We start from the raw sequence: 20630 nt of genomic DNA, 5'->3' as shown, positions 1-20630 counted from the left end.
GTGTACCTGTGGATGTATTTCAAGGCTTACCTTCAAACTCAGTGCCTCTTTACTTGACATCATAGGAAAATCAAAAGAAATCAGCCAAGACCGCAGAAAAAAATGTCTGGTTCATCCTTGGGAACAATTTCCAAACACCTGAAGGTAACATGTTCACCTGTACAAACAATAGTACGCAAGTATAACCACCATGGGACCACGCAGCCGTCATACCGCTCAGGAAGGAGACGCGTTCTGTCTCCTAGAGATGAACGTACTTTGGTGCGAAAAGTACAAATCAATCCCAGAACAACAGCAAAGGACCTTGTGAAGATGCTGGAGGAAACAGGTACAAAAGTATCTATATCCACAGTAAAACGAGTCCTATATCGACATAACCTGAAGGGCCGCTCAGCAAGGAAGAAGCCACTGCTCCAAAACCGCCATAAAAAAAGCCAGACTATGGTTTGCAACTGCACATGGGGACAAAGATAGTACTTTTTGGAGAAATGTCCTCTGGTCTGATGAAACAAAAATAGATCTGTTTGGCCATAATGACCATCGTTATGTTTGGAGGAAAAAGGGGGAGGCTTGCAAGCCGAAGAACACTACCCCAACCGTGATGCACGGGGGTGGCAGAATCATGTTGTGGGGGTGCTTTGCTGCAGGAAGGACTGGTGCACATCACAAAATAGATGGCATCATGAGGCAGGACAATTATGTGGATATATTGAAGCAACATCTCAAGACATCAGTCAGGAAGTTAAAGCTTGGTCGCAAATGGGTTTTCCAAATAGACAATGACACCAAGCATACTTCCAAAGTTGTGTCAAAATGGCTTAAGGACAACAAAGTCAAGGTATTGTGGGCAGAACTGAAAAAGCGTGTGCGAGCAAGGAGGCCTACAAACTTGACTCAGTTACACCAGCTCTGTCAGGAGGAATTGGCCAAAATTCACCCAACTTATTGTGGGAAGGTTGTGGAAGGCCACCCGAAACGTTTGACCCAAGTTAAGCAATTTAAAGGCAATGCTAACGAATACTAATTGGGTGTATGTAAACTTCTGACCCACTGGGTGTAATGGTCATCGTATATAGTGGACCAAGGCGCAGCAGGTTGAGTGCTCATTTTAACGTTTATTTGAACACTGACAAAACAAAACCAGAAAACGAACGAACAGTAATGCAGGCTACACACACAGCAGTGCAAAAACAACTTCCCACAAGGGACATGTGAAAACAGGCCTACCTAAGTATGACTCCCAATCAGCAACAACGATGTACAGCTGTTCCTGATTGAGAGCTATACCAGGCCATCACAAAGAAATACACAACATAGACAGAGCATAGAAATACAAAACATAGAACATAACCAAAAACCCCGGAATACTCTAAACAAACACCCCTCTACATAAACACATATCCCAACAAACCCCGAACCACATAAAACAAACACCCCCCTGCCATGTCCTGACCAAACTACAATAACAAATAACCCCTTTACTGGTCAGAACGTGACAGTCCCCCCCCCCAAAGGTGCAGACCCCGGATGTACCTCACACAAAAAATAAATAAATAAATCAACCCCCCAAACTAAAGGGAGGGAAGGGAGGGTGGCAGCCGTCACCGACGGTTCCCGTGCTACACCCCCCCCTCCCCAAACCTCCTACTGTGGAGGTGGCTCATCAGGGTTGGACATAACCTGTCCAACCCCGCTGAATACCTCGGGCTGAAGTGCGTCGCTGTAGACCTCGGGCTGAAGGGCGACTCTGGGGGGCTCCGGACTGTAGGGCGACTCTGGCTGCGCCGGTTCTGGACTGTAGGGCGACTCTGGCTGTGCCGGTTCCGGACTGTAGGGCGACTCTGGCTGCGCCGGTTCCGGACTGTAGGGCGACTCTGGCTGCGCCGGTTCCGGACTGTAGGGCGACTCTGGCTGCGCCGGTTCCGGACTGTAGGCCGAGTCTCTCGTTCCGGACTGTAGGCCGAGTCTCTCGTTCCGGACTGTAGGCCGTCTCACTCGGTCCCGGACTGTAGGCCGTCTCACTCGGTCCCGGACTGTAGGCCGTCTCACTCGGTCCCGGACTGTAGGCCGTCTCACTCGGTCCCGGACTGTAGGCCGTCTCACTCGGTCCCGGACTGTAGGCCGTCTCACTCGGTCCCGGACTGTAGGCCGTCTCACTCGGTCCCGGACTGTAGGCCGTCTACCCCACTGTAGGCCGTCTCACTCGGTCCCGGACTGTAGGCCGTCTCACTCGGTCCCGGACTGTAGGCCGTCTCACTCTGTCCCGGACTGTAGGCCGTCTCACTCTGTCCCGGACTGTAGGCCGTCTCACTCGGTCCCGGACTGTGGGCCATCTCTAGACGGGGCACTGTCGCCGGACACTCTGGACGGGGCACTGTCGCCGGACACTCTGGACGGGGCACTGTTGCCGGAAGCTCTGGACGGGGACTGCGCACTGAAAGCCTGATGCGTGGGGCTGGTAGTGGAGATACCAGACTGGAGACACGCACCCCAAGGCTAGTGCGAGGAGCAGGAACAGGACAAGTAGGACTGGGCTGACGCCCTGGAAGCCTGGTGCGTGGGGCTGGTACTGGAGGTACCAGACTGGAGACACCAACGGACCAAGCAGCGGGGTAAGGAGCTTGAAAGGAGTGATTTTGAGTCGTGGACTTGGGAGGGGAGTTTAGCACGACTCAAAATCACTCCTTTCAAGCTCCTTACCCCGCTGCTTGGTCCGTTGGTGGTGGGAAGTTCTGTAACGGTCGTCGTATATATTGGACCAAGGCGCAGCGGGTTGAGTGCTCATTTTAACGTTTATTTGAACACTGACAAAACAAAACAAGAAAACAAACGAACGAACAGTAATGCAGGCTACACACACAGCAGTGCAAAAACAGCTTCCCACAAGGGACATGTGAAAACAGGGCTACCTAAGTATGACTCCCAATCAGCAACAACGATGTACAGCTGTTCCTGATTGAGAGCCATACCAGGCCAACACAAAGAAATACACAACATAGACAGAGCATATAAATACAAAACATAGAACATAACCAAAAACCCTGGAATACTCTAAACAAACACCCCTCTACATAAACACATATCCCAACAAACTCCGAACCACACAAAACAAACAACCCCCTGCCACGTCCTGACCAAACTACAATAACAAATAACCCCTTTACTGGTCAGGACGTGACACTGGGAATGTGATGAAAGAAATAAAAGCTGAAATAAATCATTCTCTCTACTATTATTCTGACATTTCACATTCTTAAAATAAAGTGGTGATCCTAATTGACCTAAAACAGGGAATTTTAATGTCAGGAATTGTGAAAAACTGAGCTTAAATGTATTTGGCTAAGGTGTATGTAAACTTCCGACTTCAACTGTATATTGCAGACCAATCCAAACTCCTCTCTCGGCATGTCCAGCCCACTCATTATCTCAGCCAACCATGCCTAGTGGGAATGTTGCTGAATTTTTCTGTGGCTTAACCAACAAGGCTCGTAATTTAATAATTGTATTCTTATTTACAGATGGCATACAAGTTTGTTATTAAGGCACATGAAAGTTCTCAAGTTCCAGAAGGCATTTCTGCCAAAAAAACGCATTTTGATTAAAAATAAATAAAAACGGTTAAAATGTCTCTCCTGTGAAGTCGTGACTTGTGACATACCCCTAGTTTCCTGAAGCAGGTCACATATATCCTCCAAACACTGGATTCTCGGGCGTTATCACTTAATTGTTGTATAGAGAGGGTTCTTACAGAATGCAGAGAAGACAGAAGGAGAGAGTTTCAAACAATGAAAGCTGCTTATCTATTTTAGCCTATTCTAGCTCAAGTGTGTGCAATTGTGTCCGTGTGTATCCTTGTGTGCGTGCGTGTGTATGTGCATGCGCATTTCCACTAGTATGCGTGTGATCCTGTACAGTACAATGTACACACAATCAGTACAAAGGCAATGGATTTATCCTTTATGTAGGTATGCAAACAGCCAGACGCCCAGCCTCAGCCTCCCTGTCCACCGTTCCAGCTGTGATACAAGGAACTCCGACGCCAGCACCCCATCTCCTCCCTCCTCCCCCTCTAACCGCCCACGTAGCCAAGGCAACGTATTTATCCGTCTGACAGGGTGTTTGGATAGAGCAGACAGACCGCAGGATAAGTGAGAGGAAGTTAAGTTATAAGCATAAGTTACAAGTAATAGGCATAGTGTATTGTAATAAAATAAATCGTACAAATACTGAGCAATGTATATTGTATGCTCAAATTTGTTGTACTATTATATTATTTAATACTAATACAGTCGCTCAGAGAAATAGATGTTGTTTAACAAGTAATAAAGAAAAGAAAACTAAAAAACAAAGGGTATCAAGGATCTGGAAAGATTCAGTATGGAGGAATGGTCTAAGATCCCTCCCAATGTGTTCTCCAAAACTGCTCAGTATTTGTATTATTTCTTTTATACAGTATTTTTTGCTCATCTTTGTCAAGGGATCCAATAATTACGGCCCCCACTGTATGGAGGCTCTGGAAGTCAAATATAATATAATAAATCACCAATCAAATATATTGTTTAGAGGTATGCTGCATATGTTAGGTAAGCTATAAACATTAGGTAGGTTTTGGAATTGTTGAGCACACTCTCTCAAGTCAGGAGATGCATCTAAACCACTCGGGACACTTTGTCACCTCTCCTTTAGTGAGATTTAGACTTTAGAAAAGCGTAATTGTCCACAGAATGGACCATTTCTTCTCCCAAATGTACACTACAATATGTAGGCATTTTTTCCTCTGTTCACGTTTATATTCACGCTATAGTGACTTACCTGGTGTGACTACCAAATGTTGTTTTTTTTGTCGCCCAATAACTGTACAATTCAAGAACAAGACTCAACTAAAAGTACTTGCCAAGTTGGCACATTGTAGGAGGATTGTGTTAAAGTGAAGAAGGACAGCTCTATTGAAAATCTGTCAGTTGCCAACAGTGTCTACCTTCTTGCCAGTGTGTTGATGTGTGGTAAGCTGGGAGGAGAGAGGCTCCTCTATGGTTGACAGGTAGTCCTTTCTCTGGATCTGTGTATGGTTCTGTTCAGTTTTTGGTTTAGTTTTTGTCAGCCTGACCATGCTTGTGGATGGACACTGTCACTGGCTTATCGTTTGTTTTTTACTTTGATTTGCAGCATGTTGCTAACTGGCCAAATGGGTACATGTACATTATGTACTATATACGGTATGCATGTGTGCCTGCAGTGGTGGGCTTTTGGGTGCATGTTTAATCTTCTGTATTTAACTATTTCTGTATCTTACTACAGTATATGAAGCCTTAAACGGTGGTTACCAGTCACTGTTTTCTCTGAGCCCTACTGACATTTTAATGCATGGTTTCTTCCTCCCCAGAGGGGTGATCAACCCAGTGCCTTCCTCAAAGGGCAGTCGGTCAGCAACACTACAATGTGTCCATGTGGCTGAGGGTCACACTAAAGCCGTGCTGTGTGTTGACTCTACCGATGACCTCCTCTTCACCGGCTCCAAAGGTCAACTGTCCGATATATCAATAATGTCTCCTGTCTCACAGACTGAGCAAAAGTTAATCACTTGAGATAAATGGGTACTGGACAGGACCGATAGATTGTTGTTGTTATGGGGCACAGTATTGTAACTGGACTGACACCACTAGTGTTAAGGGGACCTAGGTAGATAGGCTCTAGATAGACAGAAACTCTGCTAGTGACATTGTGACACAGAAATTGAGACAGAAATATAATCAGATGCTCTCGTGATGTGATTTGAGCAATAGATTGTGGAGAGCAGTGCTCACCTCTTCCTCTCCTCTCCTTTCATCTCCTTCCAGACCGTACTTGTAAGGTGTGGAACCTAGTGACAGGTCAGGAGATCATGTCCCTGGCAGGTCACCCCAACAATGTGGTGTCAGTCCGCTACAGCTCCAGCCTGGTCTTCACCGTCTCCACCTCCTACATCAAGGTCTGGGATATCCGAGACTCAGCCAAGTGCATTCGCACCCTCACGTGAGTGTCAATGGCGTAACTGTTTTTGATAGGCTATACAAATATACATAACATCCATTACACCCATATATGATAACTTTATTTGACACCCACGCCTCTGTATTCTACAGGTCTTCTGGTCAGGTGACCCCAGGCGACGCCTGTGCGTCCAGCACCAACCGGACTGTCACCATCCCGGCAGGAGAGAACCAGATCAACCAGATCGCCCTCAACCCCAGTGGCTCTGTCCTGTACGCTGCCGCCGGCAACTCTGTCAGAGTCTGGGACCTAAGAAGGTACGGTACAGCACGGCACACCAGCCATTTTGACAAACAAATCCAAAGAGGCCTGAAAAAAGGCACTGTCTTCAGAAAACTTCTCTCTCACTACTATGTGCTGATCTATAATAGATCTAGAGACTACTGCTTGTATTGAATGTCTATTCCAGCCATACTCAACTGGCAGACCATGATCCAGACCTTGAACGGGGTCAATATGGACTTCGGGTCCTGACTGATAATAATAATATACAGTATATACATATATATTATATTTTATTTATTTTACCCCACCCCCCCCACCAATTATTTTATTTTAATTGGTGGGGGGGGGGGTGAATTCAGTCTGGCTTTCAGCTTACTGCTGTTGAAAGTTGTAATAGTAGAATACACAAGGTGGAATTTCGAAATTTGGTAGTGCATGGGCAGCTTTCCTTGTGTTATTTCATTTACTGACAGACCTTAGGGAGCTATTTATAACATGTCAGAAAAGTCCAGTTCATCAACTACTAGCCCATGTTACCTAGATAGGTAAGTTAGTCTAACCAGCTATCTAAATCTTGTAATTATTATGGCCAGATTATGTGCCCAGGGACCTCGACCCCCAAGGGGCCCCCCATTGATCAACAACCTCTCCCTCAGCGTAAGCAAAACAAAGGAGTTGATTGTTAACTTCAGGGAGCAGAAGAGGGAACATGCCCTGATTCACATCAACCGGACTGCAGCAGAGAGACTCACAAGTTTTAGGTTCCTCTGCTTCCACATCACAGAGGACTTGTCATGGACCAACAACCCCACCACTCTTGTCAAGAGGGCGCAACAGTGTCTCTACTTCCTAAGGCGGCTGAAGAAATTCGGCATGCCGCCCCGGGTCCTCTACAAACACTACTGCTGCACCATCGAGAGCGTCCTGACCGGTTGCATCATGGCCTGCTATGGGAATTGCTCCATCCATGACCGCAAGGCCCTCCAGCAGGTGGTGAAGATGGCCCAGTACATTACTGGGACCGTGCTCTCAACCATCCAGGACATCTAGTCAAAATGGTGCCTGTGGAAGGTCCGCAGCATCATCAAGGACCCCACACACCACAGCCACAAGCTGTTCTCTCCCTTATGGGTTGCAAGGTAGGGGTTTGTTACTACGACGATAAATGACAATATCCATCCGGACCTTTGCCTCCTAGGAAATTTGTGTGACCGGACTTTTTCATATAGTAGTTGAGTACCCCTGGTCTATTCCCTTGCTGATCTTTGCCTGTCCTCTTAGTGAGTGTTTTCATTCCAGGTTGTGTCTTGCCGTAACGCAGTGCATCTCAGGAGATTGCTATCATGTTAAAGGCCCACTGTCCTCCCTCTCTCTTGGTCAGATTTGTATCCACAGGGAAGCTGACTGGTCACCTGGGTCCAGTCATGTGTCTGACTGTGGACCAGAGTGGCAACGGTCAGGATCTGGTCATCAGCGGATCCAAGGACCATTACATCAAGGTGTGTGAGAGTGTGTTATGGTGTGTGGCTGTTCTGCTTATATTCGCTGTCGAAAGTATAACTGCCACACACACCATATTACATCTCAACATTGTTTATTGTGTTGAAGTTTCGGTAAGAGATCACTTTCTGCATGTTGTGTCATGTTTGAATATGGATCATGTTGGCGCTTGTATTTGTTTTCTATGCAATATGAATTAGCCTAGCTAACGCTTTGCTGTGACTTGACTAGTGTTGTTGATGGACTGTCTGTTTCAGCTGTTTGACGTGACAGAGGGGGCCCTGGGTGCTATCAGCCCCACACACAACTTTGAGCCTCCCCACTACGATGGCATCGAGTCCTTGGTGGTGCAGGGGGATGTCCTCTTCAGCGGCTCCAGAGACAATGGCATTAAGAAGTGGGACCTAGACCGCAAAGACTTACTGCAGGTAACAGAGGGGAAAGGGAAGTGCCACTGACTATTTTGGTGAATCCAGTCATAAAAAAAGCAGATTAGTAAGAATGTCTCACCCCATGTTCAAGAATGGCCTTTTGCCCTTTATTCAGATTGAAAATGAAATAATCTCCAAAATATCACTATTTTTAAAACAAGCTATAGAAAGTTGGTTGCAATTTCAGTTTAATCCACCAGAAAAGACAGAGCAAATAATACAACAAATATTGTTGTTAAACTCAAATATACAAATTGATTTAAAAAAAAATACATAAAAATGTTTAAAAAAGGTATAATCTTTGTAAATTATATCATAAATAGGGCTGGTGGAGTTATGTCACACATGCAGCTAACAAAGATATATGTAAATGTCTGCTCTACCCAAAATTACAACCAACTAATTGCAGCATTACCGCAAAAATAGAAGAGGCAAGTGGTAGGGGGAAAAAGTAAGGAACTTGTCTGTTGGTCCTGCGTTAAAGACCGAATTGGTTAAAGAAAATTGTGATAAATAAAAAAGTATACAGTTTTATTTAAGGACCAGAAAATTGACAGCTGCGCCATATATATTGCAAAATAGTTGAGAAGAGATTTTCGATGTACCGATTCCATGGCACATGGTTTATGATCTCAGTCGCAAAAAAACAACACTGGATTCAAAACTTAGAATTGTTTTATTTAAATTATTATACAAAATTCTTGCAGCCAATAGAATGTTATATATATATATATATATATATATAGAATACGACCATCCCAGCTCTGCAGATTTTGCTGCGAAGAGACCGAATCATTATATCATTTATTTTGGTACTGTCCACATGTAGCTTGTTTTTGGTCACAGGTCCAGGAATGGTTGAAGAAGTGCTACATTTACCTGGAGCTAACTCTGCAGATAGCGCTACTGGGTGATCTGAAAAGTCATAGTCACTCAATCAATAATATAATAATACTTTAGGCCAAAAAATATATTTTAATTTACAATCTCTAGAAACTATGAGAATTGAAAGGTTCAGTGTGAAACACTTTTGTGAAACATCACAGCACAGTTCTTTTGTGAAACAGCGCAGTTAAAAATATATGGCAAAATAGAAATCAAACTGGATGGGCTTCAGAAATAGATGGGATGTAAGGATCTGGGTGTAGCTGGTGCAGAGGAGTCAGGCGCAGGACAGCAGAGATGAGTAACAAAAGGAACTTTACTAAAAATATCCAAATACATGAAGTCATACCAAGCCCACAAACATCGGACCGAACTTACAAAAAACAATCATGCGCAAAAACCATGGGGAAAACAGAGGGTTAAATAATGAACATGAAATTGGGGAATTGAAACCAGGTGTGTAAAACAAAGACAAAACAAATGGAAAATTAAAAGTGGATCTGTGATGGCTAGAAGGCCGGTGACGTCGACCGCTGAACACCGCCCGAACAAGAAGAGGGACCGACTTCGGCGGAAGTCGTGACATGGGAGGGGTTGATGGTAGCTGAAGGATTGGATTAAAAACAAACAAAAGATAATTATTGTAAAATACATTGTGTCCGTAAAATGTCTAATAGTATGTTTTAGCTGGAAGTAGAAGCCTAAGTGTTTATGACCATTAGTTTACTCCAATTAGGGGATGGGTGGTAAGATTAGGGGAAAATAATAAAGGAAAATATATTTTAAAAAGATATGTAGAATAATAGTGAAGACATCAAAACTATGAAATAACACATGTAGTAACCAAAAAAGTGTTCAACTAATCAAAATATGTTTTATATTTGAGATCCTTCAAAGTAGCCACCCTTTGCCTTGATGACAGCTTTGCACACTCTTGGCATTCTCTCAACTAGCTTCATGAGGTAGTCACCTGGAATGCATTTCAATTAACAGGTGTACCTTGTTAAAAGTACATGTCACGGATCCCCCGGTACTGCTGCTCATTCTGTTCACCAGTTGCGGAGGTCTACGTCACTGGCTTTCTAGGCTTCACTGAACGGGATTCACTATCATCAACACCGGACTGTCTTGTCTGATTACACACACCTGGTTCCCGTGATTAGTATGTTATATCTGTGCCCTCTGTTCCCATGTCCGTTGGTCGTGTGAGTACCTATGCGTTGGTGCAGCTGTTATGCTGCGTGCTTTATATATTGTTTATCACTGGTATCGTCCCGTGTTGTTCAACGAGGTTTACCCTCGCTCTTTTGTTTGGGTACAGCCCAGTGTTTTTGTATACATGTTTGTTTTGGGTGTATTAAAAAACCCTATTGTGTATTCCTGCGCCTGTCTACAAATCCTTTATACCAGCATGACAGAATAACCGACCCGCAAAATGAAGACAGCAGGAAAGGCCGAGCTGACGACCATTGTAGGGACAGTACAGCACCACGAGGACTGTCTCTCCAGACTCGGTATCGCCATAGACAGTATGCTGGCAACCATCCTGTGCTTGGAGGGGAGTGTGCAGTTCCTCCAGTCTCCAGTACCGTTTCCGGTACCAGCTCCCACACCACAACCTACCTCCATTCCCTCTGAGCCGGTCCGTGGAATTCCCCTGTCCCTCCCGGAGCGCTTTGACGGCGCACCAGCAAGATGCAAGGGGTTCCTTCTACAATGCGACCTGTACATCGCTTGCTATGCCGGGGTTGTTTCCGGAAGAGACAGGGTTGCCACTGTCATCTCGGCACTGACCGGACGGGCTCTGGACTGGGGTGCCGCGGTCTGGGAGACTGGCGGACCCAAGGTCGAGTCCTACGAGCGCTTCACCCTCTTCCCCTCGGTGTTTGATAATCCTGTGGAGGGCCGAGAGGAGAGTGAGCGTCTACTCCGACTACGCCAGGGATCTAGGACCGCCTCGGAGTTCGCCCTGGAGTTCCGGACCATCACGGCCTCCACCGAATGGAACGAGTTGGCTCTGGTCACCGTTTTCCGCAGCGTACTGCGGGAGGAGGTACAGCTGGAGTTAGCCTGCCGTGATGACAACCTGTCATTCAACCAGCTCATCAGCATGGTGATCCGGTTGGACAACCTCCTGTGGTCCCGAAGAAGACCTGCATGGAATTCGGAGCCCATGGCTACCCTGCTCCGTGGCCAGAGCCAATGGAGGTGGGCTCGGCATGTTTGCCCAGGGCAGAGCATAGGAGAAGGAGGAATCTGGATCTCTGCTTCTATTGTAGAGAAAGGGGTAATTTCTCCCTGACCTGCTCTCTATCCACTAGGAGGCGAGGAGGTGACAAGCCAGGGAATTCCCCTGCACCAACCCAGGTCGGAGGCAAGGTCTCCTCTCCTTGTCTGTCAAATCAACCAGTGTGTTTTCCCATTAAATTCCCTGAGTACTCTAGCCCTTCACTCCCGTTAGCTCTGATTGATTCTGGACCTGCCGGGAATCTCTTAGATAGAGCACTGGCCACTGCATTACGCATTCCTTTGGTTCCCCTACAGTTACCCATTCCAGTCTAGCCCTGGATAATCGTCCAATAGGGACAGGGCTCATACATCACAATACTGTTTCTGTTTCAGAGTGATCTGTTCTGAATGAGTGTCATGGGTGACCCATGACATTCATTCAGAACAGATCACTTTCTTGATTATAAACACCCCCATGCACCCCATTGTTTTAGGTCTCCCCTGGTTGAGTTTGCATAACCCAGTTACCATGGAGACCTATGTACAGGAGAGTCTCCAGCAGAGTTTTATCCACCCCTCTAAGCCTCTAAGCCCCCCCCCCCACCAGCCTCCTCAAGCTTATTTTTTGTCAAGAAGAAAGATGGGGGACTGTGCCCCTGCATTGATTATCAAACACTGAACAAGGCCACCGTCAAGTTCAGCTATCCTTTAGCCCTCATCCCAACCATTGTCGAACAAATGCATGGGGCACAGTACTTCACGAAGCTAGACTTTAGGAGTGCCTACAATCTGGTGCGTATTCGTGCAGGCGATTAATGGAGACTGCTTTTTCCACGACTATGGTTCCTTACGAGTATCTCGTAATGCTCTTTGGCCTATCTAATGCTCCTTCAGTCTTCCAGGCCTTCATCAACGAAGTGTTTCAAGACATGATGGGACGGGGCATAGTGGTTTATATAGACAACATTTTGGTCTATTCTGCTGACCGCGTCCAGCATGTCTCGTTTGCCAGGTCTGTGCTGAGAAGACTGTTGGAGCATGATCTATATGTTAAACAGGAGAGCGGTCCGTGTCCTTTTTGGGCTATCTCATCTCCACGGAGGGAGTGGAGATGGAGGAGCAACGCGTCAGCGCAGTCGGGTCATGGCCCATCCCCAACTCTGTGAAAGCAGTCCAGCAATTCCTGGGGTTCTCCAAATATTTCCGGGGGTTCATCTGGGGCTTCAGCACGGTGGTCGTGCCTCTTACCTCCCTGCTGAGTGGAGGTCCCCAGCGGCTTCATTGGACGGCGGAGGCGGAGAGGGTGTTTGAGACGCTGAACACACGTTTCACCACTGCTCCCGTGTTGGCACATCCCGACCTCTCACTCCCCTTCATCATCGAGGTGGATGTCTCCGAAGTAAGAGTCGGGGCAGTGCTGTCCCAGCATACTGGAACCCCTCCAAAGCTGCGGCCCTGCGCTTTCTACTCTAAGCAGCTGAGCCCCGCCCAGAAGAACTACGACGTAGGGGACCAGGAACTCTTGGCGGTCAAGAAGGCTCTGAAGGCATGGAGGCACTGGCTGGAGGGGTCCAAACAGCCTTTGCTGGTGTGGACGAACCACCGCAACCTGGAGTACATCAGGGCAGAAAAGAGGCTAAACCCGAGACAGGCCAGGTAGGCTCTATTCTTCGCCAGGTTCCAATTCACAATTTCCTATAGGCCAGGCTCGAAGAATGTGAAGGCAGACGCCATGTCTCTCCTCTATGATGCAGAGGAGAGGCAGGGAGAGGAGACCCCTATCATCCCTCCGTTCCGCATCATCGTGCCACTTGTATGGGACGTGGACGCCACCATACGGTAGGCCCTGCGTACGGAACCCGCACCTGCACAGTGCCCGGAGAACTGTGCCTACATGCCCACAGGTGTGCGGGACCGTCTCCTTTCCTGGGCGCACACGGCGCCTGTGTCGGGTCATCCTGGGATAGGCCATACTATCGCCTGCCTAACTGAGAAGTACTGGTGGCCCACCTAGGCTAGAGACGTCCGGGTTTACGTCTCTTCCTACTCCATCTGTGCTCAGTCAAAGACAACCAGACACCTCCCTTATGGAAAGCTCCTTCCCCTGCCGGTTCCACAACGACCCTCCCAGGGGAACACCACCATTCTCGTCGTTGTGGACTGGTTTTCCAAAGCTTGTCGCCTTCTTCCTCTGCCTGGGCTTCTGTCGGCCATGCAAACCACGGAGGCTCTTTTTACGCACATCTTCCGGCACTATGAGATCTCGGAGGATATTGTCAGATCGTGGCCTTCGGTTTACCTCACAGGTATGGAAGGAGTTTATGGAACACTTGGGGGTCACGGTCAGTCTCACCTCCGGGTATCGACCTCAAGCAAATGGGCAGGTGGAGAGGATCAACCAGGAGGTGTGCAGGTTCCTGCAGTGTTACTGTCAGGATCGGCCGTGGGAGTGGGCGGATTTTCTACCTTGGGCGGAGTACGCTCAGAATTCCCTCCGCCACTCCTCCACTAACCTCACTCCTTTCCAGTGTGTGTTCCAGTGACCCTGGCACCTTGGCATCCGAGCCAAACCGAGGCTCCTGCGGTGGATGAATGGTTTTGGCGTGCTGAGGAGATCTGGAACGCTGAGGAAGCTGAGCCCGCGGAAGCTGAGCCTGCGGTTTGTGGGACCATTTAAAGTCTTGAGGGTTAATGAGGTAACATACCGTTGAATATTATGGCAAGAACAGCTCAAATAAGCAAAGTTTCTTCAAGTGCAGTCTCAAAAACCATCAAGCGCTATCATGAAACTGGCTCTCATGAGGACAGCCACAGGAAAGGAAGACCCAGAGTTACCTCTGCTGCAGAGGATAAGTTCATTAGAGTTACCAACGTTCACAAAAAACACAACAATTATTTTAAGAATTATAGATACAGAACTCCTTTATGCAATCGCGGTGTCCGATTTTAAAATAGCTTTTCGGTGAAAGCACATTTTGCAATATTCTGAGTAGATAGCCCGGCCATCACAGGCTAGCTATTTTGACACCCACCAAGTTTGGCACTCACCAAACTCAGATTTACTATAAGAAAAATTGGATTACCTTTGCTGTTCTTCGTCAGAATGAACTCCCAGGACTTCTACTTCATCACCCAATGTTGTTTTGCTTCTAAATAATCCATAGTTATATCCAAATTGCGCCGTTTTGTTCGTGCGTTCAAGACACTATCCGAAGGGTAACGAAGGGTGACGCGCCGGCGCATATCATGACAAAAATTTCAAAATATTCCATTACCGTACTTCGAAGCATGTCAAACGCTGTTTAAAATCAATTTTTATGCGATTTTTCTCGTAAAATGGCGATAATATTCCGACCGGGAAACCCTGTTTTCGTTCAAAGACTCAAAGTTGAAAATGGAGTCGTCTCGTGCACGCCCGTCTCATTGTTCTCAGATCGACCACTATCCAAATGCGCTACTGTTTTTCAGCCAGGGACTGCAGAGTCATCATTCAACGTTCTGGCGCCTTCTGAGAGCCTATGGGGGCCTTAGAAAGTGTCACATTATAGCAGAGATCCTCTGTTTTCAATAAAGAGGCTAAAGAAGGCCAAGAAATGGTCAGAGAGGGCACTTCCTGTTTGGAATCTTCTCAGGTTTTGGCCTGCCATATGAGTTCTGTTATACTCACAGACACCATTCAAACAGTTTTAGAAACGTTAGGGTGTTTTCTATCCAAATCAAACAATTATATGCATATTCTAGTTTCTGGGCAGGAGTAATAAACAGATTAAATCGGGTACGTTTTTTATCCGGCCGTGAAAATACTGCCCCCTATCCATAACAGGTTAATCTAAAATATATTTTGATTAGTTTAAAACTTTTGGTTACTACATGATTCCATATGTGTTATTTCATAGTGTTGATGTCTTCACTATTATTCTACAATGTAGAAAATAGTAAAAAATAAAGAAACTCTTGAATGAGTAGATGTGTCCAAACTTTTGACTGGTACTGTGTATATATAATATATTTACCCCAAAATATATGGGGGATTGGAAATTATGCAGACAATTACATTGATGGAAGCTACAGTCTATCTGCTGTATTAAAGCTGATCTATCCCCTAAAAATGTAAATTAAAATACCTAATACTTAAAAACTATTTTGGTGAACCATGCTTTTGGGGAGGCGGTGCCGGTTATTTTAACTGGAAAGTTGTTTGGAAAACACTGCTAACCTGCAAAATAGTTGAATGGAAAACAGAGTCTGTATGTACTGTTATCGATGTCTTAACAGCAAGTGCCCAACGCCCATCGTGACTGGGTGTGTGCCCTGGGTGTGGTGCCTGGCTCTCCGGCCCTGCTGAGCGGCTGTAGAGGAGGGGTGCTCAAGTTGTGGCATGCAGACACACTGGGGGCCCTTGGGGAACTCAAGGGCCACGAGAGCCCCATCAATGGCATCTCCACCAATAGCAGCCACCTCTTCACAGCATCTGAGTGAGTCACAGAACCACACAGACAGAATGACAGGCAGACACACAAACACAAACACACACAATAGCCTGGATACAGCCATTGCAGTGACACAGTTTTTCTGCTCTGTAATTTGATAGTGATCGAACAGTGAAGATCTGGCGTGCCCGGGGCGGACTCGACAGCACCTTAGACACGACGGCGGACACAGCTGATGAGGTGACCAGCAACTGAACATGGCCGTGACCTCCCACCGTGACCCTAAACCTGGGATGCTGCTGACTAGCACTTTGACCTCTGACCCCTAGCCTTGGAAACCGCCCCCAGCCCCCACATACTGTAACCAAGACAACAGTGCAAGCCCGCAAGAATGGAATCTTATCTCAGCAAAAGTAGCTGTAGTCGTTCTCCAGAGTGAGATACTGTAGATTCATCCCTAGAAAATGTCTCCCTAGCTAAATGTATCCAGTCTAACCTGTGTGGCCGTAGCACTGGCCTGTGCAGAATAAACCCTATTTTGCTTCATAGACATCTTTCCGTCTCCGCTCATATTAAGTAATTGAGTGAGCCCACACACACACACACACACACACACACACACACACACACACAGAGGCAGATCTTGAGTGTTTTTCTGGGCTGGGGGAGTGGTGTGGAAATTAGATGAGAGGAAGGTAAAGCCCGGGCTTTGTCGCAGGCCTTCAAGACCCGGACCTGGTTCTCCAGTGGCACAGCAAAGGAAGAGAAGCCTTTCTTCTGCATTGTAAGCAGAACCACTGTCCTCAACCTTGTTGTCCCTTACCTGATATCAACGTGGCTTTACGTGACCTGACACCCCCTTAAGTCGCTCGGTTTTGATGTTCTTTTGCTTTGAATTCAGCACCCGCTTTCCACGGGTGACCAAATCATGAAACTTCTCTTGTACTTTACCTGTGAACTGGATACTGTACATTAACTAACACTACTCTTGTAGCCACTAGCAAAACACCTTCAGTCAGTCACCTCTCTGCTTCCTTAGTCTTTACACTTAGTCCTTACTTACTCTCTATGTGCAAATACAATGTCTCTTTGAGGATACACTGACTCTCTTCACGCGTCCACTACTCGTCATTTAGCAATGTATGATTTTCCACTTGATGCTATTCCCTCTAATAAGTTAATAACTAACCTAATGCCCTTGCTGCTAAGTTGTTTGCTCACCTTTGACCCATAGAGGGCTTCTGTTTTGGACTCCAGTTGAGATACACCTGGTAACCGTAGTTACATACTTTATATAAGAGTCTATAGTGTGAGGAAGAGAGGAGCCTGTTATCTGTGCCTGTACTGGAAAGCTCTGCCGATCCTGATCTGGTAAGACCCCTATGTACGGTGGTTTATCATGTTTGTGTCAGATTTGCTGTACATTTCAACTGGCCTATTTGTGATTGGTGTGAGCTGAACTAACTGTCAAATGATGTATCGGATCCACTGTCTGCTGGGACTATTGAATGTTAAAGTAATAGGAGCAGCAGCCAACACAATATGTGTATATATAAACAGTATTATACGAAGAAATAAACTGAAGGTTTGTTTTGTTAATCACCAAATTTCGCTCCACAAGGGAAACAAAAGCACCAGAATTGGGAGACAGTGTTCTAACAGCACTCATCTCTTTTGAACAGAACCCCTCTCCCTGGCCTTGAGTCAGCCTGTTATGTTTCCTGGGCTGCGTCCAAAATGGCACCCTATTGCATAGTGCACTACATTTGACCAGGACCCATGGATGATGTTCAGAAGTTGTGCACTATAAAGGGAATAGGGTGCCATTTTCAGATGCAACCCCGCTCTGATTTTATTGAATTGTTCTGTTGAAAGAAGCTGTATGTATTCAAACCAGTCCTGGGTTCCCCTCTGGAGTTTTTCTGTAAAATGGCTGACTCTGTACTGTAGCAGATCTAATGTCAGATGCCTGGCGAAATAAATGTAATCTGTCAAAAACCAACAAGTACTCTGTGTGTGGTCACCTGGGTCTGTTCCTTTTGGAAGATCGGAAGTGTGGGGAGAGCACTGATGAAGAAGGGCATTACAATGATTGGGGCTGTAGCATTTACTGATCCAACTAACCTGATTGGATAGGTGAAAGCAAGGTTTCCACCTCGTAGCATTCACCTACACTAATAAAAGCTATTCTTACTCAAAGAAAGGAAGCAAGGTTTCAAAATATGCATTTTCAAAAAACACCTTAGGCTAACCAGATGTATCCACTAGATGGCAGTAGTGTAATTTGTAATTCATCAACAAGCAAAGCATATGAACGGTTGTACAGCTAGGTCACACATGGATGAACAGGAGGTATGACTACGACAGAAGAGCTTAAGAATTTGTCCCAAATGGCAACATATTCCCTATATAGTGCACTACTTTTGACCAGTGCACTAGCAAATGGGGTGAAATTTGGGATGGACATTAATGTCTCCTTGGGCTCCCTTGGTGTCAAAATCTGAAGGCTCATTGTAATGACCTTATTGCTTACAATAACATTTTGGAGCACAAACATCCAAGTGAAAACTGTTATTTACTTGTAGCTTATCCCTTGTAACTTATCTGGATACCCAGAACTTAATCTGAATATTTTCTAACTATTGTTGTAATAAACAGAAATCCGTACTGGACTAGATCAATGATTGCTGTACTGTAAGGGCTGGTTTGCCTGAGAATCTCCATTGAATGCTTTTTAGTCCAGAACTATAGGCTTTAGCTGTGCCTATAAAACCGTCTCTAAATGTTTTGGACATGTTTATAACTGATGGTATTTGTGATGATATGGAATTCAATTTCAGGGTCCATGGTGAATATTTTAGAGCTACAGAGTGAAAAAGAGGTCTTCGAATTTCCAGTTCCGTGGCTATCAGTTTGTTGTAAGCACTTTGCAAGTGAAAATACATTAAACTGAACTGTAAATTATTTAATAGCTGTGGTTTTGCTCGGGAGGATTTTATCTCAGAGAATATTGTTTAATTTGTATCATGGTGTTTAGACTAGAACACATCAGTGCAGGTGTCCTGACCATTGAACTAGAAAAAAAGAATGGTTATGTTATAGATGACCAAGGAGTTTTGTAATCATAAATATAATTCAGTTTAAAACCAATAGTTACAAGACAAAGTCTATATTGTTTTCAATTTATTAATCTGTTCATAATGATTACTCTTTTGTGCAAAAGATAAGTGCAGCCTACACTATTTGCAGTGCTTGTTGACTTTGTCATGTGCAAAATGCACTATTTCAGCAGTGCACTGTTTGGATGCTGGATTTTTGGGGGGTGGATGACCATGCTCAGGTAGGCTACCGTTTGAAGTGATTTGTTTTGACAATGAGATAAAATCATAATGGCTGGTTGTGTTCATGCCAGATTAAAAGGTAATATACAGTACCAGTCAAAAGTTTGTACACACCTACCTCAAGGGTTTTTCTTAATTTTTACTATTTTCTACATTTTAGAATAGTAGTGAAGACATCACAACTATGAAATAACACATATGGAATCATGTAGTAACCAAAAAACGGTTAAACTAATCAAAATATATTTTTTATTTTAGATCCTTCAAAGTGGCTACCCTTTGCCTTGATGACAGTTTTGCACACTCTTGGCATTCTCTCAACCAGCTTTATGAGGTAGTCATCTGGTTGAGAGAATGCCAAGAGTGTGCAAAGCTGTCATCAAGGCAAAGGGTGGGTACTGTAAAGAATCTAAAATATATTTTGATTTGTTTAACAGTTTTTTGGTTACAACATGATTCCATATGTGTTATTTCATAGTTTTGATGTCTTCACTATTACTCTACAATGTAGAAAAAAGTTAAAATAAAGAAAAACCCTGGAATGAGTAGGTGTCCAAACTTTTGACCGGTACTGTAAATCAAATGAAATTGTATTGGTCACATACACATGGTTAGCAGATGTTAATGCGAATGTAGTGAAATGCTTGTGCTTCTAGTTCTGACCATGCAGTAATATCTAACAAGTAATCTAACAATTTCACAACAACTACCTTATACACACACAAGTGTAAAGGAATGAATAAGAATATGGACATATAAATATATGGATGAGCAATGGCCGAACGGCATAGGCAAGATGCAGTAGATGGAATAGAGTACAGTATATACATATGAGATGAGTAATGTAGTGTACAGTGAGGGAAAAGGATTTGATCCCCTGCTGATTTTGTACGTTTGCCCACTGACAAAGAAGTGATCAGTCTATAATTTTAATGGTAGGTTTATTTGAACAGTGAGAGACAGAATAACAACAAAAGAATCCAGAAAAACGCATGTAAAAAATGTTATAAAATGATTTGCATTTTAATGAGGGAAATAAATATTTGATCCCCTCTCAATCAGAAAGATTTCTGGCTCCCAGGTTGTAAGGCTCGTGCGTAGTGGAGGAGGAAACAGACGCAGGAAGCAGCGAGAAGGGTTATAGCTTTTAATGCTCGAAAAGCAAAACACCTGCCAACCCAACATGCGAACTTAGCGCACACAAAATGAAAGTGCCCCAAAAACAGGGGACAAAATACAGTGAGCGCAACACGATGCACTAGCGCAAAATACAGACAGCGCTTACCCAAGCAACACACAGAGGAAACAATCCCGCACAAAGAGCAGGCGGGCCAGCTAGCTCATATAACCCCGCTAATCAACCCAACTACAGACAGGTGCAAACAATAACAGAAAGGGGGAAAACAAAAAAGGAATCAGTGGCAGCTAGTAGGCCGGTGACGACGACCGCCGAGCGCCACCCGAGCAGCAGGGGGCGCCACCTTCGGTGGGAGTTGTGACAGTACCCCCCCCCGACGCGCGGCTCCTGCAGCGCGCCGACACCGGCCTCGAGGACGACC

General features: G+C 45.4%; 1 protein-coding gene across 5 annotated transcripts in view; it reads left to right on the top strand.

The window, feature by feature from the left end:
- LOC106573106 (kinesin-like protein KIF21A) overlaps window positions 1–17732 on the top strand; it is an 80575-nt gene extending 62843 nt beyond the window's left edge. For 3 of the 5 annotated variants that reach the window (XM_014147810.2, XM_014147811.2, XM_014147809.2), the window contains 7 exons: window positions 5384–5520; window positions 5838–6012; window positions 6123–6287; window positions 7637–7754; window positions 8013–8183; window positions 15576–15775; window positions 15892–17732. In XM_014147810.2, the coding sequence (XP_014003285.2) occupies window positions 5384–5520; window positions 5838–6012; window positions 6123–6287; window positions 7637–7754; window positions 8013–8183; window positions 15576–15775; window positions 15892–15985 (1060 nt within the window). In that variant the 3' untranslated portion in view covers window positions 15986–17732. The other 2 variants (XM_014147813.2, XM_045696895.1) reach the window with 2 other exon arrangements.
- The last annotated feature ends 2898 nt before the right edge of the window (window positions 17733–20630 follow it).

The sequence above is a fragment of the Salmo salar genome, chromosome ssa16 (genome assembly GCF_905237065.1).
Source record: "Salmo salar chromosome ssa16, Ssal_v3.1, whole genome shotgun sequence".
Lineage (NCBI taxonomy): Eukaryota > Metazoa > Chordata > Actinopteri > Salmoniformes > Salmonidae > Salmo > Salmo salar.
Note: the sequence above shows the minus strand (reverse complement) of the source record. Positions and strands in the feature narration are given on the sequence as shown.